This window comes from Geotrypetes seraphini, chromosome 2 (assembly GCF_902459505.1).
Source record: "Geotrypetes seraphini chromosome 2, aGeoSer1.1, whole genome shotgun sequence".
In the NCBI taxonomy this organism is placed as follows: Eukaryota; Metazoa; Chordata; class Amphibia; order Gymnophiona; family Dermophiidae; genus Geotrypetes; species Geotrypetes seraphini.
The window spans coordinates 494,811,180-494,832,271 of NC_047085.1; the positions used below are offsets into that span (position 1 = coordinate 494,811,180).

The 21,092-nt window shown below is 47.8% G+C and overlaps 1 protein-coding gene across 4 annotated transcripts in view; it reads right to left on the reverse strand.

Moving 5' to 3' along the window:
* Positions 1–21,092, reverse strand: part of SMARCC1 (SWI/SNF related, matrix associated, actin dependent regulator of chromatin subfamily c member 1) — a 383,361-nt gene that overhangs the window by 213,014 nt on the left and 149,255 nt on the right. For all 4 annotated transcript variants that reach the window (XM_033931941.1, XM_033931940.1, XM_033931939.1 and 1 more), the window contains exon 12: positions 13,450–13,509. In XM_033931941.1, the coding sequence (XP_033787832.1) occupies positions 13,450–13,509 (60 nt within the window). The remainder of the gene's footprint in view (positions 1–13,449; positions 13,510–21,092) is intronic.

Sequence of the window (21,092 nt, forward strand, 5' to 3'; positions counted from 1 at the left end):
AAAGGGGGGGGGGGGTCAATGGGTAATTGTTACACTCTACCCTTCTCGCTCCCCCCCCACACACACACACACTCCCTTCCAAAAAAAATAACAAAACACATAAAACACAAAATTCTCAGCAAGAGGAAGAAATAAGGCAGAGCATGGAAGCAGCGATTTTCAGAGTGATGTAATTTGGGGGGGTAGGGCAGAGTCGGCATGTGGAAAATCGTGAATAAGTGAAACCGCGGGTCCTGAAACCGCGAATACGGAGGAAGAAGTGTACATCTTTCATCAGTAGCTTATAACTGTAGAAAGTTTCTACAATTTTGGCACAACCCATTCACACAGGCTAAGATTCATTATCTTTGTTAAGTACAAAGCCTAACTGACTGTAATTCTTGCAACAATTTCAGAGAGCACAAGTCAACAAAAGCTATGGTTGGCCTACATGAGTCCAGTAATTTAACCACCAACAGGGGATCAGCACACTCAAAAGTATCCCACACTGCTAAAGCAATCTGACTTCTTGTAAAGCACAGTTACTTACCGTAACAGGTGTTATCCAGGGACAGCAGGCAGGTATTCTCTACATGTGGGTGATAACACCAACGGAGCCCCCTAGCGGACGTTTTCGCAAGCAGACTTGCTTGAAGACCTTTAAGCTTGCGATTGGCCCGCGCATACGTGCGTGCCCCTCCCGCCTGGTCTAGGCATGTGTCTCCTCAGTGTGTCCTCAGTTCAGATAGCTAGCAAAGAAGCCAACCACGGGGAGGTGGGTGGGTTGCGAGAATATCTGCCTGCTGTCCCTGGATAACACTTGTTACGGTAAGTAACTGTGCTTTATCCCAAGACAAGCAGGCAGCATATTCTCTACATGTGGGTGACCTCCAAGCTAACCAGAAAGGGATGGAGGAAGAGTTGGCAATTCAGGAGAATAGATGTTACAAAATTGACTGGCCAAAGTGGCCGTCACGCCTGGAGAAAGCATCCAGACAGTAGTGAGAGGTGAACGTATGAACTGAGGACCAAGTGGCAGCCTTACAGATTTCCTCAAGAGAAGTCGAGTGGAGGAAAGCAACAGACGCCACCATCGCTCTGACCTTGTGGCCAGTGACTCGACCCGGGAGGGAGAGACCAGCCTGAGCGTAACAAAAATAAATACAAGCGGCCAACCAGTTAGAAATGGTCGCTTAGAAACAGAACGACCCAAGCGATTAACATCGAAAGAGAGGAACAGCTGGGGAGCAGTACGATGAGGAGCAGTGCGCTTCAAGTAGAAGGCCAGTGCACGCTTACAATCAAGAGAATCCAGAGCCACTTCTCCAGGGTGAGAATGGGGCTTCGGAAAAAATACAGGAAGAACAATGGATTGGTTGATGTGAAACTCAGAAACAACCTTAGGCAAGAACTTAGGGTGGGTATGGAGAACCACCTTATCATGATGGAAGACAGTGAAAGGTAGGTCCGCAACCAAGGCTTGAAGCTCACTGACCCGACGGGCAGAAGTGAGAGCAATAAGAAACACTACGTTCCAAGTAAGAAACTTCAAGTGAGCATGCGCCAGCGGCTCGAACGGGGGTTTCATTAAGCGAGCAAGGACCACGTTAAGATCCCAAATCACAGGAGGAGGTTTAAGGGGCGGATGAACGTGGAAAAGGCCTTTCATGAAGCGGGAAACCACAGGATAAACAGAGACAGGCTTCCCGTCAATCGGCTGATGAAAAGCAGCAATGGCACTAAGGTGGACTCGAACCGAGGAGGACTTGAGTCCAGCGCCAGACAAGTGTAACAGATAGTCAAGGACAGCAGATAAGGAGGCAGACAACGGCTCCTGCTGTCGAATAGCACACCAGGAAGAGAAACGGGTCCACTTCTGATGGTAACATTGGCGAGTAGACTCCTTCCGAGACACCTCCAGAACGTCCAGCACAGGCTGTGAGAACTGGAACGAGGGCATTAAGTCTCGAGGAACCAAGCCGTTAAGTGCAGAGACTGAAGGTTGGGATGAAGTAGAGAACCCCGACTCTTTGTAAGCAGAAAAGGAAAAACAGGCAGAAGAAGAGGTTCCCTGGAACTGAGTTGCAACAGAAGGGAGAACCACGGTTGTTGGGGCCACCGAGGAGCTATGAGAATCATGGTGGCGCATGTGGACTTGAGCCTGACTAGAGTTTTCAGAATCAGAGGGAATGGAGGGAAAGCATACAGAAACAAATTTGTCCAATCCAGCAGGAAAGCATCCGCCTCGAGCCTGAGTGGGGTGTAGACCCTAGAGCAGAAGCAGGGCAACTTGTGATTGTGGGGAGACGTGAACAGATCAATGTCCGGAGTCCCCCAACGAGCAAATACCTGACGCAGGGTCAAGGAGTGGATGGACCATTCGTGAGGCTGCAGAAGACGACTCAACTTGTCCGCCAGACAATTGTGTTGGCCCTGAATGTAGACCACTCAAAGGAATATGTTGCGGCGAATGGCCCAATCCCAGAGCCGCATCACCTCTTGGCACAGGGACCGGGACCCCGGTCCCCCCTGTTTGTTGATATAATACATGGCGACCTGGTGTCTGTGCGGACCAGCACCATTCAGTTGCGAAGCAGGTGACAAAAAAAGCCTTCAGGACGAGGAAGATCGCTCGAAGCTCCAGCAGATTGATGTGACAAAATCGGTAGGCACTTGACCAAAGACCCTGAGTGCGAAGACCGTCCAGATGAGCCCCCCAAGCGTAGGCCGACGAGTCCATAGTCAGGACTTTCTGCGGAGGAGGAGCATGAAACAGAAACCCTCTGGAAAGATTGGAAGAGAGCATCCACCAACGGAGAGACTGCCTCAACAAAGGAGTCATGACAATGAGCCGAGAGACAGTGTCCCGATCCTGGTTCCACTGGGACGCTAGAGTCCATTGAGGAATACGGAGGTGAAGAATGGCAAAAGGAGTCACCTGAACTGTGGAGGCCATATGACCTAGGAGGACCATCATGAGCTGAGCCGGGGCCGAAATCAGATGGACTATCCTCCGGCATAAGCCTCCTGTCGAGGCCGAAGCAAGAAGGAGCGGAGACAAGCCATGTCCAGGACTGCTCCGAAGAATTCCAGAGACTGAGACGGACAAAGCTGAGACTTGGGGAAGTTCACCTCGAAGCCGAGGCTCTGAAGGAGCAAGATGGTCTGATTCGTCGCTCGCAGAACTTTGTGACGAGAGGATGCTTTGATCAACCAGTCGTCAAGGTAGGGAAACACCTGCAGGCCGCAGAGACGCAGGGCCGCAGCCACCACTACTAGACATTTCGTGAAGACCCTTGGAGAGGCCGCCAGGCTGAAGGGAAGAACACGATACTGGAGATGGAGATCCCCCATCCGGAATCTCAGATACCGGTGACAGGCCGGGTGTATCAGAATGTGTGTGTACGCCTCCATCAAGTCCAGTGAGCACAGCCAGTCCCCTTCGTCCAAGAGGGAGTACAAAGTAGGAAGAGTGAGCATTCTGAACCGTTCCTTGACCAGAAACTTGTTCAGAGTGCGGAGGTCCAGGATTGGACGCAGATCCCCCGTCTTCTTGGGTACCAGAAAGTACCGGGAATAAAATCCGGTGTTCCATTGGTCCGGGGGAACCTCCTCGACTGCCCGAAGGCGAAGGAGGGCCTGAGCTTCCTGAAAAAGGACAGGCAGCTGAGACCAAGCAGAAGGAAACTTTTTTCGAGGCAGGTCTGGGGGGTACGTGACTGAAGTGAAGGGAGTACCCCTCCCGGATGATGGAAAGCACCCAACGGTCAGTGGTAAGACCTTCCCACTGGGCATAGAAATGATGGAGACGACCCCCGTTGGGGAGGGGAGAAGGCTCCATGAGAAAGGGAGCCCGCAGGCTCGGACCGGAATTGTCAAAAAGACGGCTGAGTCTTGGGCCTTAGTTTGACGTTGCTGCTGTTGTTGAGGTCGCTTTGGGGGAGGCTGGGCGAACGCATGAGTAGATTTCTGCGGATACCTCCGAAGAGGAATTTTGTATGGCCGAGCAAGAGGGGCCTTCGGTTTAAGTTTCACCAGACAGGCAAAGGACCGTTTGTGGTCCGATAGGCGCTTGGTGGCCGCTTCGATAAATTCATCGAAGAGCTCATGACCCACACACGGGAGATTGGCAAGACGATCTTGTAGATTCGGATCCATATCAACGAGACGGAGCCAAGCGAGGTGACCCACGAGGACAACTCGAAGGCGTTGTAGGCTGCCTGGAACATATAGAGGCGGAGCTGGGAGAGGGTCTCCTCAAGGAGGCGAAACTCGCGATGCAAAAAGACTCCGGAACGTCCTCACGGAATGAGCGGAGGGTGTCCACACAGAACCGTATCTAGGACATGAAGAGAAAGTTATAGTTGAGGACACGATTCACCATCATTGAGTTTTGGTAAAGACAGCGACCAAACTTGTCCATCGAACGGCCCTCTCGGCCCGGAGGGACGGCAGTGTAAACCTTAGAGGAGTTGGACTTCTTCAAGGAAGACTCAACCACCAAGGACTGATGAGAAAGCTGAGAACTCTCAAACCCCTTAACTGGAATCGTCCGGTAACGGGACTCCAACTAGGAGGGAATGGCCATGACATAATAGGGGGTCTCCAGGTTCCGGAGAAAGGTTTGCCAAAGAACCTGGTGCCAAGGCAAGCGTAACGCCTCACGGGGCAGATGATCAACACCCATCTCCTCCAGATATTCCTGGGTATAACGGGATTCCGACTGGAAGTCCAGTTTCAAGGCCCTACCCATGTCAGAGATGAAACGAGTAAAGGAGGAGTGTTGAGAAGAAGACTCATCCTCCTGAGGTGACCCCGAGCGAGATCTGGGGACAGCCGAGAAAGAGGGAGAAATTTCCCTCGAATAGTAAGCTGGGGCCTCGGAGTCCCACGAATGGGAGACTGAAGAGGCCCTACTAAAGTGTCTGGGGGACATCGAGGAACGACCCCATGCTAGGTGGGCTGGGGAAGATCCCGGAGTCCGAGGAAGTAACTGGCGACGCCTCGGGGAAAACTGGGTAAAGGAGAAGTCTTCCACCGGTTTTGAAGAAGGCTCCTTAGAGGCTGGTAGCTGCCTCGATGGGGAACACAACCCCGAGTCCAACTCGAGGACAAGCGTGTGTCTAGAAGGTTTTGCAGGTGGAGACCTGCCCCAAAGGGGCGGAGAAGCCCGGGGCTTCTTATGAGGGGCAAACCTCGACAAAGTAGGGGGGGGGAACAACCCCCCTGTTCTGAAACCCCAAAAAGTTACAGGTGACTCGGGGGAGGAAGAATCACGAGGGAACCCGGCGAGTCTTGCGGGCAGGGCCTCGAGAAATGAGGGGACGCTCAGGCTGGTCAGATCGAGACTGGGTCGAGACCGAGGTCAGAGGCGTCAAAGTCGGGACCAGTTGGCTCACCACCGAGGAAAGCTGCGTGGTAAGAATAGCCTTAAGCATGTCCTCAAACATAGGCACCGAGACCAAAAGTGGTTGGGTCTTAGGTGCAGGTGTGCACTACTTCGGGGGCGACCTTGAGGAAGAGTATTCCCTAGTGAGGGGGCACGCTTAGAGTGAGGTCTCGAAGATGCCAACAAGGCGGCACTGGCATTAGACTCGGAGGTAGGCTTCTTTGCCAGCACACCTGAGGAGGAAAGAGGAGATTTTCCCGAGGCCGGAGTAACAGGAGGGGCTGAGGCTGGGGACTTCGAGGCCGAGCTCGAGGCCTGTCCCACAGGATCCATGGGGCCAAAGAGTTGGAGAATCTTGGCCACCCTCCAACGAAGAGCCCGCGGTTGCAAAGTCACACAACGGGGGCACGACTCAGCGCGGTGCTCTGCACCCAGGCACTCCACACATCAACGATGAGGGTCGGTGATGGAGATAATCCAGTTGCACTTAGTACAGTTTTTAAACCCAGAACGAGGCCGGGGCATAAGAAAAAATATGGCCGCGGCCCCATGAGGCCAGGCGGCCAGAGTAAGACCGGGAACCCGGTCAAAAAGGAACGAACCAAAAAACAAATAAAAAGAAAAAAAACAGACGCAAGCACAGCGACTCAAAAGAAACTAATCAAACAAGCCACGGTGCAAGAGGGACAACGATATCGTACGAAGCAAGGGAGCAGTGCTTCTGGTTCCGCAGAAAACAGAGAACTGAGGACACGCTGAGGAGACGCAAGCCTAGACCGGGCGGGAGGGGCACGCGTGCATGTGCGGGCCAATCGCAAGCTTGAAGGTCTTCAAGCAAGTCTGCTTGTGAAAACGTCCACTAGGGAGCTCCGTTGGTGACGTCACCCACATATAGAGAATATGTTGCCTGCTTGTCCTGGGATAACTGAAGTTTGCACTTCAGGTATCCCCCTTACAATTGTGTCAACCTTTAGGCCAAAGTCATTATTGAAGTCATCCAGTGTAAATGGTATTGCTTGTGATACATTTTCCCCAGCACTAGTTAGATGCTTCACAATCAGAAACAATTCTTTTGGGCGATTCAATGAATCCTTCAACTTCCAATGAAAATACCTCTTCCTATACAAATTACTCTGCTCCCTGTATTCAAGTTGTAATTAAGGACTTGGTTGTCAACAGAGTTCTGGTAAAAAGGCGACCAAATTTATCCATGGTATAGCCCTCACACCTTAGATGTGCAATGGCATAAACCCTGGAGCTGGAAGACTTTTAAGGGTCAATTCCACAAGCAACGATTGATGCAGTTTCTCAAAGCCAGAACAAGATATTATTCTGTAGAGCAATGGTATCAAACTCAATCACATAAGGGCCTGAAATCTAAAACATAGGCTAAGTCGTGGGGCAAATTTTTTTATTATGATACTTAGGGGTCCTTTTATTAAGGTATGCTAACCGATTCAGCGCACGCTAAATGCACACCTTAATAAAAGGACCCCTTAGTCTTAGTAGAAGTATAGGGTTACAACCTCTCCAACTCCACGCCAGCTCTGTGATATAAACAAACTAAATAAGACTTTCCTCTCTCTTTTAGGTCCTAGTTCACGCTTGCTGTCTAACACCAGCTCTGGCAGGATACACATTGTAATCACAAAACAGAAAATACAATTATTTTTTCTATCTTTTGTTGTCTGATCATTATTCAAATCATGTTGGTCTCAGGCTCTGGTTGTCTTCTGATAACTTGATGCCAGGGTCTCCTGCCCATTTGTCGTTTTCTTCTTTCTCTGTCCTCCCCTTCTGTTTCCCTTCCCTCCCCCGGAGGTCTGGCATCTTGACTTTTTTCATCTCCATCCCTGCAGCGATGGACCCCATCCCCAGATCCACCATCTCTCCTTTTCTCAACTACCCTTTCATCCAGCATCTCTCCCTCTTTCCCCACCACCCCAGGGTCCACCATCTCTCCCTTTCTCTTCCCAACTACTCTCCTATGCAGTGTCTCTATCCCCCCTCCACACCATCCCTTGTGTCCAACTTCTCTCCCTTTCTGTTCCTTCCCTCCCTCCATCCCATTGTCTACCATCTCTCTCCATTTCCTCTCTTTTTAGACCTATTATGTATTCTCCCCCCCCCTCCTCAGTCTGGCATATGCACGTCTGTTTGGACCCCTCCATCCTTCCCTTCCTACGTATATTTCTACACCAGGGCCTGCCTCTCACCCCAAAGGTCTGCATGTTTTCCCCGTTTTTCTTTCCAGTCTCACCTTCGAGATTTGGCTCATCATTCCTTCCCACTTCCTGGTCTCATCTTCAATGCAGCCTGCAAGAGGATCGATCGCTGGTTGGCTGTCGCGAACCTAGCAGGCTGCCTTGGCCTCTGCAGCATGTTCTCTCTGCCATGGTCCCTCCCCTCCTCTGATGTACGGGATCGTGGCAGAGGGTATGTGCTGCGTTGATCGACGAAAGCTTGCTAGGTTCGCTACAGCTAACTGGCGATCCTTTTGCAGGCTGCTTTAAAGATGAGACCAGGAAGCTGGGCTGGAGGGCCAAATTTAATTATCCTGCAAGCCAAATTTGGCTCGCAGGCCTGAGTTTGACACCCCTGCTATAGAGGGAGTCAATATTTCTTGGAGCTATAGTGACAGAAAAAGGAGTCTCCCAGTTTTTAAAGAGCGCTTCTTTGAGGAGATTGTTTAAAGGCAACTTAAGAAGCTCTTTAGGGGGTTCATCAAAATCTAAAGCACCCAGGAGTTCCACTCTGGGCTCAGTGTCAGCCTCCAATTTGACAGGGAGAGCTTTCCCTACCTGTTTTAGTAAATGAACATACTTAGTAAATGAAAGTCTTTCTAGGAGGAGATGGATCTGAAGGAATACCATATGATTCAGGAGTAGATAATGCAGGCTCATACTAAGTATGGTAACGAGAGAGGTCATAATCAAGTTCATGAACCCCAGGTAACTCTCTGTAGGATGAAGATTTTGGAGGAGACTGGTGAAAGTGTCGAGAATAGCTTCCTCAGTGGCATCGGTACTGATCCAATGAAGAAGAGGATCTTTTGGATCTGGAAGCATGGGATGTATGTCGATGTGATTGAGAATGTTGATGCTTTGATACAGTGTCGATGCTTCGATGAAGAGGATCGATGCCTTCATGAAGCACATTGTCAAGATGAAGAGCGTCGCTAGGAATTTGACCAGTGTCTCGATGTAAATCTGGAATCGGTACTATGTGGCCTCGGAGTGCTATGCTTAGGCTGGGCTGGTACTGAGGGAGTTGATGTAAGCACTGGTATCGAGTTCAACTTGAACATGTCACTGATCTCTCTTCAGAAAAATTCATTGAGTTGTTTCCTGAAGATCTGCACTGGTACCCTTGGCTCATATTTAAGTACCAGAATAAAAGTAAAATCAGTAGCTCCAAAAAATGGAATTGTAAGACTGCAAGAAGCTATTAACTGTTATGTGGAGAGTGATGAGGAAAAATAAACTTGCTAAACAAATACTTCTGCTCTGTGTTTACGGAAGAAAGTCTGAGAAGGACCAGAATTGATTGACAAAGTTACACAAGACAATGGAATGGATACTGCACTGTTTCCTAGAATTCAATGGAATACAAGGCAACATGGTTTTACTAAAGGTAAATCGTGCCAAATAAATCTGATTGGGCGACCAGAGAATTGGATCAAGGATGTGCACTAGATGTAATTTACTTAGATTTCAGCAAAGCCTTTGACATGGTTCCCCACAGGAGACTCTTAAATAAACTTGACGGGCTGAAGTCACAGAAGAGGAAACTGCTCAGCTTCTCTCCTCCTCCAAACCCACCACCTGTTCCTCTGATCCAATTCTCACCCGCATGTTCAGAGCTATCACTCCCACTGTCATCCCTCCCATCTGTCACATCCTCAACCTATCACTCTCCACTGCAATAGTTCCTGATGTCTTCAAACATGCCATAGTTACATCTCTAATCAAAAAACCCTCAGTAGACACCACATTCCCCTCCAACTATCGTCACATCTCCCTCATCCCCTTCCTATCCAAGCTACTCAAACGTGCTGTTCACCACCATTGTCTGGACTTCCTTTCTTCTGAAGATATTATTGACCGGCTTCAATCGAGCTTTTGTCCTCTCCATTCTACAGAAACTGCCCTTGCTAAAGTCTTTAACAGCCTGTTCCTGCCTAGATCCAATGGCCTTTACTCTATCCTCATTCTTCTTGATCTGTCTGCTGCCTTTGATGCTGTTGATCACCACCTACTCCTTGATACGCTGTTCTCGCTGGGATCCTATCTCTCGCATCGTAGTTTCAGTGTATGTAACGATAGATCCTCTGCTGCTATCCATTGTCTATCAGTGTACCTCAAGGCTCTGTCTTGGGCCCTCTCCTCTTCTCCATATATACCCATCTCTCAGTACAATGATCTCCTCCCATGGCTGTCAATATTGCTGCTATGCTGATGACTCCCAGATCTACCTCTCCACACCAGATATATCTACAATACATAGTAACATAATAGATGACGGCACCAGTTTGCCCAACCTGATTCAAAAATTTTTTTTCTTCTTCTTTGCTATTTCTGGGCAAGAATCTTAAGCTCTGCCCAGTACTGTGCTTAGGTTCAGGCCCAAGTCTCAGTCTGCCTGTCTGACATTTTCGTTTGGATTTCTCACTGCCATCTAAAACTAAATATAGATAAAACCAAATTTTTATCTTTCCACCTAAACCCACCTCCCCCCTCCCCCATTCTCTATTTCTGTGGATCACTCTCCTCCTCCTTGTCTTGTCCATTTGCAACCTTGGGGTATTCTTCGACTCCTCTCTCCTTCTCTGCTCAGATTTTAAAAAAATGCTAAAACCTGTTGCTTCCTCCTCTATAATATTACCAAAATCCAACCTCTCCTCTCTGAGCATACTACAAAACCCCTTATCTACTTTAGGGCTTGAGGGAGGAGAGCTTTGCTGCTCAGGTCCGCTGTCATGCTGGTGCTTTGGGGCAGGATTGGGGGGGAGGGGAGGAATTGAGAATGTGTTAGACAAGGTTTCTAATACACTCTCAATTAACCAGAAAAATTGTTATCCAGTATCCACCAATCCCCGTGGGTGCCAGATAACTGATATTCTACTGCAATACTCTATTGAATCAGCATACAAAGGCAATTATGCATTCACCAGTGAATGCATAATTAGCCTTTTTAAAAATATGCAAGGACATCACCAGGTCATTTAAACTGCTCAAAGTCCAGTATTAGAGAGGGAGGCCACTGAGTTAAATGGACCACTGGTCTGACCCAGTAAGACTATTCTTATGTATCTGGATAAGTTATATGTTTAACCTAGGCCTGCTGAATAGCCAAATTAAAATAGATTGTGCCAGCACAATCACAGAACTACACATATGTTTAGTGCTGCTAACCATATAGATAGTGACATTGAATATATGGATTCAGTTAAAACACTGGTATTTAACAAGTTGGTGACCATGCTAGCTGAATAATTATGACTTCTCTGCTCCAAAGATATTTATCAAGACATCATAATCCCTTGAGATGGCCCTGATTTCAGCACAGAAGTCTATGCTTCCTTATACAACTTCTTTAAGCAGTCAGCCCAGCTTCATTGTCCTTGTGCTTCAATCTTTGAGACTGGATTCACTGAACCAATGTCTAAAATAACTTTGAAGTTCAAAGCTACTTTAGACATTGGTTCAGTGAATCCAGTCTCTGTTTGTCTGTCTCCTTAAGATAAGACAGTACATTCATGTACATAACTTGAAGCCTCTTGGTCTTATGATGGTTTGTTTTATAGATCTTTAATTTTTGCACTCATACTGCTTTCCTAGTTAATAAAACTGCTGAAAGCTCAAATATTTCCTAAAGTCACTATCATCTTTGCCATCTAAAATAAAACAAAATAACTTTTCCTTGAAGCAGGCAAACAGAATAAAAGGTGGTCATAGAGAGCTTATCAAAAGCTGCAATGCAAACAATTCTCATTAAAAAAAAATATAGGAATAAATTTTTAAGAATGGAAAAGAATATTAAGGTATACAGTGGTGCCTCACACAACGAACTTAATTCGTTCCAGGAGCAAGTTTGTTATGCGAAAAGTTCGTTATGTGAAACGCGTTTTCCCATAACAATACATGTTAAAAAAAATAATTCATTCTGTAGCATAAAATATGCTAAGATGACATAAAAAAAGATAAATTTTTGGTTATTATTTTTATTTAGATACATCTAAAAACATAATTGTTTTTTAAAACAACACACATTTTTTAAATTTAAAGACAGACTAAGTAGAGTCTAATTTTACAGTGAGAGAGGGCAGAGTCTCAGCGGCAAAAACTGGGACTTAACTGTTCATTTTTTTTTTTTTTTCTACCGTGTTTCCCCGATGATAAGGCAGGGCCATCAAATAAGACAGCCCCCCCTTTTTAGAAAAAAATGTAAAATAAGGCACCCCCCCGCAAATAAGCCACCCACCGATACCTGCGCTTACCCGAATCGGGTGGTACGGTGGGTGACTCCGTGTGGTCCCTGGCACCCCCGACACGATCGGGGCAAGAGGGAGCTCAAGCCCTCTTGCCCCCCCGACTCCCCGACACGATCGGGGCAAGAGGGAGCTCAAGCCCTCTTGCCCCCCCGACTCCCCGACACGATCGGGGCAAAAGGGAGCCCAAGCCCTCTTGCCCCGCCGATTCCCCAACTCCCCGACAATATCGGGCCAGGAGGGAGCCCAAGTCCTCCTGGCCACGGCGACCCCCTAACCCCACCCTGCACTACATTACGGGCAGGAGGGATCCCAGGCCCTCCTGCCCTCGACGCAAACCCCCCCTCCCCCCAACGACCGCCCCCCCCAAGAACCTCCGACCGCCCCCCCAGCCGACCCGCGACCCCCCTGGCCGACCCCCACGACACCCCCAACCCCCTTCCCCGTACCTTTCTGTAGTTGGCCGGACAGACGGGAGCCAAACCCGCCTGTCCGGCAGGCAGCCAACGACGGAATGAGGCCGGATTGGCCCATCCGTCCCAAAGCTCCACCTACTGGTGGGGCCTAAGGTGCCTGGGCCAATCAGAATAGGCCCGGGAGCCTTAGGTCCCTCCTGGGGGCAGGGCCTGAGGCACATGGTCGGGTTGGGCCCATGTGCCTCAGGCCCCGCCCCCAGGAGGGACCTAAGGCTCCCGGGCCTATTCTGATTGGCCCAGGCGCCTTAGGCCCCACCAGTAGGCGGAGCTTTGGGACGGATGGGCCAATCCGGCCTCTTCCGTCGTTGGCTGCCTGCCGGACAGGCGGGTTTGGCTCCCGTCTGAACGGCCAACTACAGAAAGGTACGGGGAAGGGGGTTGGGGGTGTCGTGGGGGTCGGCCAGGGGGGTCGCGGGTCGGCTGGGGGGGCGGTCGGAGGTTCTTGGGGGGGGCGGTCGTTGGGGGGAGGGGGGGTTTGCGTCGAGGGCAGGAGGGCCTGGGATCCCTCCTGCCCGTAATGTAGTGCAGGGTGGGGTTAGGGGGTCGCCGTGGCCAGGAGGACTTGGGCTCCCTCCTGGCCCGATATTGTCGGGGAGTTGGGGAATCGGCGGGGCAAGAGGGCTTGAGCTCCTTTTTGCCCCGATCGTGTCGGGGAGTCGGGGGGGCAAGAGGGAGCCAGGCGGAGAGAGGGCAGTTAAGCGCAGTGCCTGCGCGGAAGGATGCAGCTCGGGCGACTTCGTTGTGTGAAACGAAGTTCGTTGTACGAATCAAGACATAAAGTTCGTTGTGCGCAGCGTGCGCTGTGCGAGGCGTCCGTTGTGTGAGGCACCACTGTACTAACCCTTACGACTCCCTCCCACCACCACCAAAATATGCTGTGAAGAAAAAGCAACTCTGAAAGAATAAAATGCATCCAACATTCACCACAGAAAATATAGAATTGAGGCACACTGTATGGTCACAGGAACTACATTATAGGCATAGAAAGGTCTCAATTTTCTGAAAAGCAGTGAAAATATGCACATAATGTACATTACTGGAACTGTTCATCTTCAGAGAATATTTACTGTGATACTTTCAGTAAGAAAATCACAGTAAAACAGAATACTTATTACCTAGATCTGCTATAAATCCTCCTTTTACAGGTGTGTGCTCGCTGTCTTTCTTTGGGTTCACTGTAAGTTAAAAAAGAAAAGACAACATAAAAACCAAACACCAAGACTAATAGAAAAATATAACATTTTAAAAATACCTGTATGATCTGAATCTTTAGAATGATATACAGTCCTTCACAATGAACATTTGGAGTAGCCAACGTGAGGCCTCAAACTCTTATTTAATAGAGTTTTTCCCATCATGCACCAGTACATGGATTCTGAGCTAAAGAACAGAAATCTAGAGGACAATGATTCCCAAAACTGTCCTGGGGGACCTTCAGATAGTTGGATTTCCAGGGTTATTGTCAATGGCTTTGTATGAAAAAAGGCAGTGCATACAAATCTCACATATATTCACTATGAACATCCTAAAAACCTGACTAGCTGAGGGCCCTCCAAGGACAAGACTGGAGTTTTAAGAGTTGAGCAGAAGTGTTGTAGAGCTGGAGCTGTTACCAGCACAGTATATGAGATCACTGCAAGAGAAATTCAAAGACCTATATCAAGATCTCTATGATCAGTTGAGGGGAAAAAAACCTTTGCCTCTATTTAATAAATGTGTAAGCTGAGGTATTAAAGCAATATAAACCAAAACACTATAAACTGCAATTCTAACTTTTTATACTGTGTTAGACAAATCATTGGCACATGACAACTGATAAAGCTGCTGTTGAATTTAAATGACACTGCAGGCTTCAAACCTTGTCTACACTGCACAAGCCTTGTGTAAGAGCTAGTCCTGGCTGAGTTATCAACATCTCTAATTTTAAACAAGTATGATCTTGCTTTTGTTCAAATGTTTTATACAGGTATACAATATACTGTATACCAATGTTCAGCTTATGAATGAATAGCATGTCGCAGTAGGGGTTCTGGGTGGTTCAAGGCATACAGAACTATTCACATTTTAAGTTGCTGGCTCAAATTTGGCTTCAAGTGGTGGTAGTCCATCTGAAATATATCAGTTCAGGTCCCAGCAGACTTTGGTCATATCACTTTAAACTAGTGTCTCTCAAACTTTCTCGAGCCAGGGCATACTAAAGGTAGTGGCCACGGCTTGAGGCACCCAGAAGTGTGCGGACATTGCCCCGATGACATCATGCATATGCGTGACATCACGTCGACGTCCGCGCATGTGCAGAGACCCTCCTGATGGGCCCTGAGATGCCAGTAGGGGATGCCAGCAGGGAAGAGGGCCGGAGAGGAGAGGCACTGGCACCAGCTGATTGCCTACATAAGTGTTTCTCAACTACTTCAAACTAAGTACCCCCTAAGTCTAATAAATATCAACTGAGTACCCCAACCACAGACCTCCCTAGACCCACACAAACTCTCCCTCAGATTCCGTCCCCCTTACTAACTGTAATGCAAATTTTTTCCATTCATTTTTCATATACACACAATATACACAACAGATATAAATTCTCAAAACTGACCCATTGCAATCACTATACTGAAAATAAAATCATTTTACCTAACGACGATCCTCTGCAGGCTGCTGTAATTAGCTTTAAAGGTGAGACTGGGAGGCCAAGAGGAAGCCAGAAGACGCTAGAGAGAAGGGGGGAAACATGCAGGCCTTTGGCGAATTGGGCAGCGCTGGCCCCATACCGTGTAGGGAAGTCAGCTGGCAAGCGCCTCTCTTCCTCCTCACTGTGCCACGGCACACTTGGAATCAAAGGAGGCACACAGTTTGAGAAACACTGTCTTAGACATTTAATGGATTCTATGGAATTTTGATCTTTCAGCTTATGATGAATTACCTAAAAACTGAAATATGTTCAGATTTTCATGAATGTAGCTATTGGTGGTGTTCTAAGCCACCCTAGATACCTTGTATAGAAAATTCAGTTATAATAGTTCTTCTCGGCCCTCAGAGATGCCACCAAGGGTTCACAAGATCATATCCCCTGGCTTTATGCACCTGATCGTCACTGGGTCGGTGTTAGTGCAAAACTAGTATAAAGTCTTAGAATGAATTATTTAATTTACTCATGTATTTACTTAAAATAATAAATATTGATGAAAAGTTGTTAAATCAATACTTAGCTTAACCGGGATGGTGGTTGACAAGGGATCTTGAGAACTTAGATCGGGTGGTCACGTCGTGAATAATCAGCAACTGAAAGGGATAGTAGCCCTGAGGAAACCCCCTCTACGGGTGAAACATGTTGGCTTTCTTATCCCTTGTCACTGAAGCGGTTACTGAAGCGCTGGTAGCGAAGCTTACCGAGGCTGTAGTCTTGGCGCTGGGATCGCAGCTGGACCAGGTACGCGAGACTCTTACGATCTTGTCGGCTACAGTGACCTCGTTTGCCTATCAGGCTGTGGAAGTGGAGACCCGTGTGAGCACGGCGGAAGACTCCTTGACCGTGGTGCATGCGTAGCTTATCTGACTACAGCACAAACTCATCTTGTGTGAGGACAAGCTGGAGGATTATGAGATCCGCTCCAGGCCCAACAACCTTCGTTTAGTGGGTATACCCGAAGTTGTTTCAGATGCCGATTTGGCTGTCATCCTGGAAAAATGGCTTTCGGTGGAACTCCTTACTACTTCCACCCTGGGTCTCCAGAGGATCGAGTGAGTGCATCGGCTAGGCAGGAAGCAGGCCGGGGCAGCCAGACCTAGAATTGTGATTCTCTGCATCTTGAACTTTGCTATTAAGCAGTTGATCATGAAAACCTACAAGGATCTTACTTTCCAGAAAAGCACAGTTACTTACTGTAAGAGTTGTTAACCAGGGACAGCAGGCAGCTATTCTCAACATATGGGTGACGTCATCCACGGAGCCCGGATGCGGACAGCCTTGCAAGCAGACTTGCTTATAGAAATCTAGAAGTTTCAAGTCAGCCGCACCGCGCATGCGCGAGTGCCTTCCCGCCCAGCACAGGGCGCGTCTCCTCAGTTCAGATAGCTAGCAGAGAAGCCAACCAGGGGAGGTGGGTGGGTTGTGAGAATAGCTGCCTGCTGTCCCTGGATAACAACTGTTACGGTAAGTAACTGTGCTTTATCTCAGGACAAGCAGGCAGCCTATTCTCAACATATGGGTGACCTCCAAGCTAACTAGAATGGGATGGTGGGAGTGTTGGCAACTAAGGATAATAAATTTTGCAATACTCTCTGGCCATAATGGCCATCGTGTCTGGAGAAAACATCCAGACAATAGTGAGAGGTGAAAGTATAAACCGAGGACCAGGTAGCAGCTTTGCAAATTTCCTCAATAGGTGTAGATCTGAGGAAAACCACTGAAGCTGCCATTGCTCTGACTTTGTGGGCTGTGATTCGACTCCGTAGTTGTAATCCAGCCTGGGCATAGCAGAAAGAGATACAAGCAGCCGTCCAGTTGGAAATGGTACGCTTAGAGATTAGATGTCCCAACTTGTTTGGATCGAAGGAGACAAAAAGTTGTGGATCATTCTGTGTAGTTTGGTGCGTTCTAAATAGAAGGCCAAAGCACGTTTACAGTGCAGAGAATGAAGAGCTGATTCTCCAGGATAAGAATGTGGTCTTGGAAAAAACACTGGAAGTACAATAGATTGATTGAGATGAAATTCTGAAACCACTTTAGGTAAGAATTTAGGATTAGTATGGAGAACCACTTGTCATGAAGGAAAACTGTGAAAGGTGGATCAGCAACTAAAACTTGCAGCTCACTGACTCTTTGAGCAGATATGAGGGCAATGAGAAACACCATTTTCCAAGTGAGATACTTCAGATGAGCTGTAGACATTGGTTCAAATGGAGGCTGCATCAATTGAGCAAGAACAACATTGAGGTCCCAAACTACTGGCGGCGGTTTGAGAGGAGAGTTGATATGAAAAAGTCCTTTCATGAATCTGGAAACCACCGGATGAGCAGAAAGGGGTTTCCCTTCAATAGGCTGATGGAAAGCAGCAATTGCACTGAGATGGACTCAGATCTATGTAACAGTGCAAAAGAGAATCTAGAACAGAAGAAAATGAGGAATCTTGAGGCTCCTTATCATGAGAGATGCACCATGTAGAAAATCTAGTCCATTTTTGGTGGTAGCATTGCCTAGTGGCAGGCTTTCTAGAAGCCTCTAAAGTGTCTCTTACAGGTTGAGAAAACTGAAGAGGAGTTATGTTGAGAGGACTCCAGCTGTCAGGTGCAGAGACTGCAGGTTGGGATGAAGTAGAGATTTGTGACTCTGTGAAAGCAGAGACGGAAAAACTGGTAGAAGGTATGGGTCCCTTCTGCTGAGTTGAAGGAGAAGGGAGTACCAAGGTTGTCTCAGCCACCAAGGAGCTATCAGAATCATGGTGGCATGAGAACTGCAACTTGACAAGAGTCTTGAGAATGAGAGGAAATGGAGGGAATACATACAGAAAAATATTCATCCATTCCAGTAGGAAAGCATCTGCCTCGAGGCGATGAGGAGAATATATATCCTGGAGCAGAACTGGGCAGTTTGTGGTTGTGGGGAGCTGCAAAGAGATCTATCTGAGGAGTTCCCCACTGTGAAAAAATGTGATGAAGAAGCGAGGAATTGAGTGTCCATTCATGAGGTTGCAGAAGATGACTCAATTTATCTGCCAAACAGTTTTTCTCCCCTTGAATGTAGACAGCTTTGAGGAAAGTGTTGTGGAGGATTGCCCACTCCTAAATCTTCAGAGCTTCTTGACAAAGGGAGGGAGATCCCGTCCCTCCCTGTGGGTTGACATAGTACATGGCGACTTGGTTCTCCATCCGAATGAAGACTACGTGGTCATGAAGATGTTGAAAAGCTTTGAGAGCATTGACGATCTCTCTGAGTTCCAACAGATTGATGTGACACTGATGATCCGTACTGGTCCAGTGGCCTTGAGTACGGAGACCATCGAGATGAGCCCCACCCCAAGTGTAGGGCGAGGAATCTGTTGTGAGGACCTTTTGATGAGGGGGCGTTTGAAACAGCAAGCCTCTGGAGAGATTGGAAGAGAGCATCCCCCAGTGGAGAGACTGTCTCAACGAAGGGGTGACTGTAATGTGTCGAGAGAGTGGGTCCCAAGCCTACGACCACTGAGATGCCAGGGTCCACTGAGGAATTATGAGGGGAAGTCTGGCAAAAGGAGCCATGTGTACTGTGGAGGCCATGTAACCTAGTAGTACCATCATGTGTCTCGCTGAAATTGAAGGAGCGCAGAGAGAGGGGGAACATGATTGAGACGTTCAAATATGTCACGGGCCATATCGAGGTTGAAGAAGATATCTTTTTTCTTAAAGGACCATCAGCAACAAGAGAGCATCTGCTGAAAATCAAGGGTGGGAACCTTCATGGCGACACCAAGAAGTATTTCTTCACCGAAAGGGTGGTTGATCATTGGAATGATCTTCCACTGCAGGTAATCGATGCCAGCAGCATGCAAGATTTTAAGAAAAAATGGGATAAGCATGTGGGATCTCTTCATGGAGGGAATTAGGGGGGTGGGTCATTAGAGTGGGCAGACTTGATGGACCGTGGCCCTTTTCTGCCATCATTTTCTATGTTTCTATGTCTATGAGAGCTTCCAGACGCTGTTGAGGAAGGAATGCTCTTGAGTTGGATAGTGTCCTAAACAGCTCCGATGAACTGTAGATTCTGAGAGGGCTGAAGTTGGGATTTAGGAAAAATGATTTTGAATCCCAAGCTTTGTAGGAACCACATAGTCCGTTGGGTCGCTACAATAACCCCCTGAGATGTTGAATCTTTGATGAGCCAGTTGTCTAGGTAGGAAAACACCTGGAGACTATGGTTCCTTAGAGCACTTGGTGAATACTCTGGGAGATGAATCCAGGCCAAAGGGTAGCACTCTGTATTGATAATGCAGATTCCCCACCTGAAATCTGAGATACTGAAGGGAGGTCGGATGAAAGGGGATGCGAGTAGAAACCTCCTTGAGATCCAGAGAACATAACCAGTCGTTCTGATCTATATTTAAAATGGGTCTCAGATTGCCTGTCTTCTTCGGAACTAGGAAGTAATGGGAGTAAAAACCCCTGCTCTGCTGTTTCAGAGGAACTTCCTCGATGGCACAGAGACAAAGCAGAGCTTTAGCTTCCTGAAGAAGAAGGGTGGTCTGGGATGGATTGGAAGGACACTCTCTTGGAGGAAGCTCTGGTGGAACCTGAGTGAAATGAAGAGAGTTTCCATCCCTGATCATTGTGGAAGGACAGAGGCAGAACGATGGAGGTTATGCTCTGTTTAGACAGTCAAAAAGGCTTAGGTGCAGCAGAAGGCTGAGGTTTCTGTTGCTTCTGTTTCTTGGAAGAGGCTTGAGTGTAAGGAGCCGCTTTGGAGCATAACGCCTCTGGAAAACCGGAGTAGGGCATGAAGGTTTTGTAGGAGCTGACTTTGGCTTTGGTCTGACAATGGAAGCAAAAGATTTTTCATAATCTGACAACTTCTTAGTGGCAGCCTCTATGGATTCATCAAAGAGGCTATTGCCCGGACAAGGAATGTTAGCCAGACGGTCCTGAAGATTGGGATGCATGGCAATGGTGCGAAGCAAGGCCAAGCAGCGCAGTGCTACAGAAAAAACAGTGGCCCTAGCCGACAGTTCAAAGGCATCATAAGATGACTGGAGAAGATGCAATCTGAGTTGTGACAGAGTAGTAGTGACATCTTGGAACTCGAAATGGCTATGTAAATCCAGGTTCTTCAGAAAACCTGGAAGAAAATCAATAAGGAACTTGATAAAGAAGACATCCAAACTTGACCATTGTCTTACCCTCCTTTTCAGAAGGAACAGTAGCATAGACCTTGAAAGGATGGGTTCTTTTCAAAAAGGACTCCAGAAGGAGGGATTGGTGAGATAATTGTAAATTCTCAAACCCTTTGCAATGCAGAGATCTATACCTCGAGACCAATTTGCCTGGAACAGCAGATATAGCAAAAAGAGTCTCCAGACAACGTTTGAAAGCTTGAGATAAAAGCTTGTTAAGAGGAAGCTTAAGTGACTCTGCAGGAGGTTGAGGTAGATGCAGGACCACAAAATACTCCTTAGAGTATTTAGAACCAGCATCTAGCTGAATTTCCAGATCATCCGCTGATCCGTCAAGGCCTTGTCTCAAGAAGGGCTCGATGACCTCGAGGCGCCTCGAGCGGAGAACAAAGGTGAAGCCTCTCTGGATAAGTGACAATCCAAAGAATATGGAGACTTGGAGGAGGCAATGAAAGGAGCTGATTCCTCAGGGTCCGGAAGTGGTGACCTGGAGCAAGGAGTTGGGGGCCTCGAAAAACTGGAAGGTCTGGAATGAGGCCCATACGAATAAGGCTGCTCTTTAGAAGATGTACACCTCGATGGATGTCTTGATGAAGGCCTCGATCGACAACGAGACTGCTGCTTGGAAGCAGGTCTCGAGGAAACTTTGTCCTATATATGGAAACAGGCAACACTGTTGGTGAATGGATAGGGCTCAAAGCTGTAGAACGAAACTCAGTGGTTTGGATCGAGAAATCTCAAAGCACTCCCAAAGACTGCTCCTTGTATGGAGTGTGCGGATTCCTGTCAAGACACTCACAGAGAATCTACTCCTTGTATAGAGTGTGAAGTTTTCAATCGAGACACTTGCAAAGAATCTACTCCTTGCATTAAGTACGTAGATGCCAAACCAGACACTC